Here is a 1,883-nt window from a genome sequence, read left to right as displayed (position 1 = left end):
GACACAAGCAACGATTTCTTTACCGAATCGTTACTGGCGACGAAAAGTGGTGCCTGTACATCAATATGAAGCAGCGTAAAGAATGGCTTAGCCCCGGTAAACAAGCGACACTGCGCGTGAAACGAGATCTTCATCCGCGTAAAACGATATTGTGCGTATGGTGGGACTGGGAAAGGATCATCCATTATGAATCGCTTGAACAGAACCAAACGGTCAATGCGGAACTCTATGTTCAACAGATGGAACGACTCAACACGGCTATTCAAGAGAAAAGACCTAATCAACAGCGTGGAGTTCTTCTGCTGCACGACAACGCCCGCCCTCATCTCGCCAATATGACCAAGAAAGCCATTCAAACACATGGGTGGAAAGTGCTGCCACACCCGCCGTACTCTCCTGATTTGGCACCAACAGATTTCCACCTCTTTCGATCTCTTTCAAATGTTATGCGCGGAGTTTCGTTCAATACTGATGCAGAATTGTGAGCTTGGTTGGATCAATTTTTTGAGTTGAAATCGGGTGATTTCTACCAACGAGGTATTGAAAATCTTGTTGAACGTTAGGAAGAAATTGTAAACAATAAGGGGGAATATATTATTGATTAATTAATTGTTGTTTTATAAGTAATTTATCTTTTACGATTCCTGCTTTTAACAATTAGTATTTGAAAAATTTAAATTTTAAAAAACGGCGGGAACTTAGTTGCCAACCCAATTGTAGTAAAATGTTCATCAAATAACGGCCAACGGTTTAAACAAGATGATACATTCGGATAATATGATCTTATATAATCTATACCTAAAAAAAAGGGCAGATTGGTCACGAGTGGAACACTTTTGATCATAGATCTGTTTAATGAAGGGTGACGTTGAGCATAACGACCACAAGAACAATTAAGTAAAGGGCAATTTAAAGAAAAAGTATAAAGAATTAACAAAGCAATATATCAAGCAAGCTATCTGTGTAACAAATATGTGATGATTAAATGTATGACAAGAAGAAACATAAAGTGAAAGTTTAGTTTAATATATATGTATTATCTTCTGAACAGGACCTTGTTAAAATCGTATCATTGATTGCAAAATTTCTTGGCAAGAAAATTGATGAGCAACTGACTAAAGATATTGCAGATATGTGCACCTTTGACAGAATGAAAAACGAGAAACCATCTATTAAAGAAAATGTCCTCAAAGTAGATTTCAAAGATAACAGTGGATTTTTTCGTTCAGGTGAGTATTCAGTTTCAAGATATAGATGTGTGTGTATGTATGTGCATGTGTATGTATGTGCATGTGTATGTATGTGCATGTGTATGTATGTGCATGTGTATGTATGTGCATGTGTATGTATGTGCATGTGTATGTATGTGCATGTGTATGTACATGTATGTGCTTGTGTGTGTTTTTATGAATATATATGTGTATATGTATGCGTGTATATACACGTGTATATGACATTTAATATCTCTTTATTCGTCTTTGTTGCTCAAATAGATGCCACTTGCCAATCTCAATTATTTCTCTTAAATCATTTTCTATAAAGATGTTCAACTCGTTTCTGCTGGAGACAAGGTAGGACTACAACTGAGTTGATGAGTTCTCTCAAGTTATAGAAACACATACATATTCCCATCTGTTCTCTTGTCACCAAACAATCAAATTCTGTTTCCATTAATAGCATATTAATTTCGGAGAATTCTTGATTCTTGAAATTATCTCCCTTTCTCGTTTCTCAGTTGACATTGTGCAGTTACTATATTTTCCCTGGAGCAGAGATAATTTCAATAAATCAGAAATTTATGTTGCATGATATTCATATACTCTCATTCATTTTTGTTATATGCATGCATGTTACTAATCACTCTTAATTATTTCTATTATCTC

The 1,883-nt window shown here is 35.4% G+C and overlaps 1 protein-coding gene across 1 annotated transcript in view; it reads left to right on the top strand.

Annotated features, from left to right (window-relative positions):
• Window positions 1-1,883, top strand: part of LOC106871849 (sulfotransferase 1E1) — a 10,412-nt gene that overhangs the window by 2,430 nt on the left and 6,099 nt on the right. The window contains exon 3 of the mRNA XM_014918571.2: window positions 1,052-1,229. Coding sequence (XP_014774057.2) covers window positions 1,052-1,229 — 178 coding nt within the window. The remainder of the gene's footprint in view (window positions 1-1,051; window positions 1,230-1,883) is intronic.

Source organism: Octopus bimaculoides, chromosome 3 (assembly GCF_001194135.2).
Source record: "Octopus bimaculoides isolate UCB-OBI-ISO-001 chromosome 3, ASM119413v2, whole genome shotgun sequence".
Taxonomy (NCBI): domain Eukaryota; kingdom Metazoa; phylum Mollusca; class Cephalopoda; order Octopoda; family Octopodidae; genus Octopus; species Octopus bimaculoides.
Note: the sequence above shows the minus strand (reverse complement) of the source record. Positions and strands in the feature narration are given on the sequence as shown.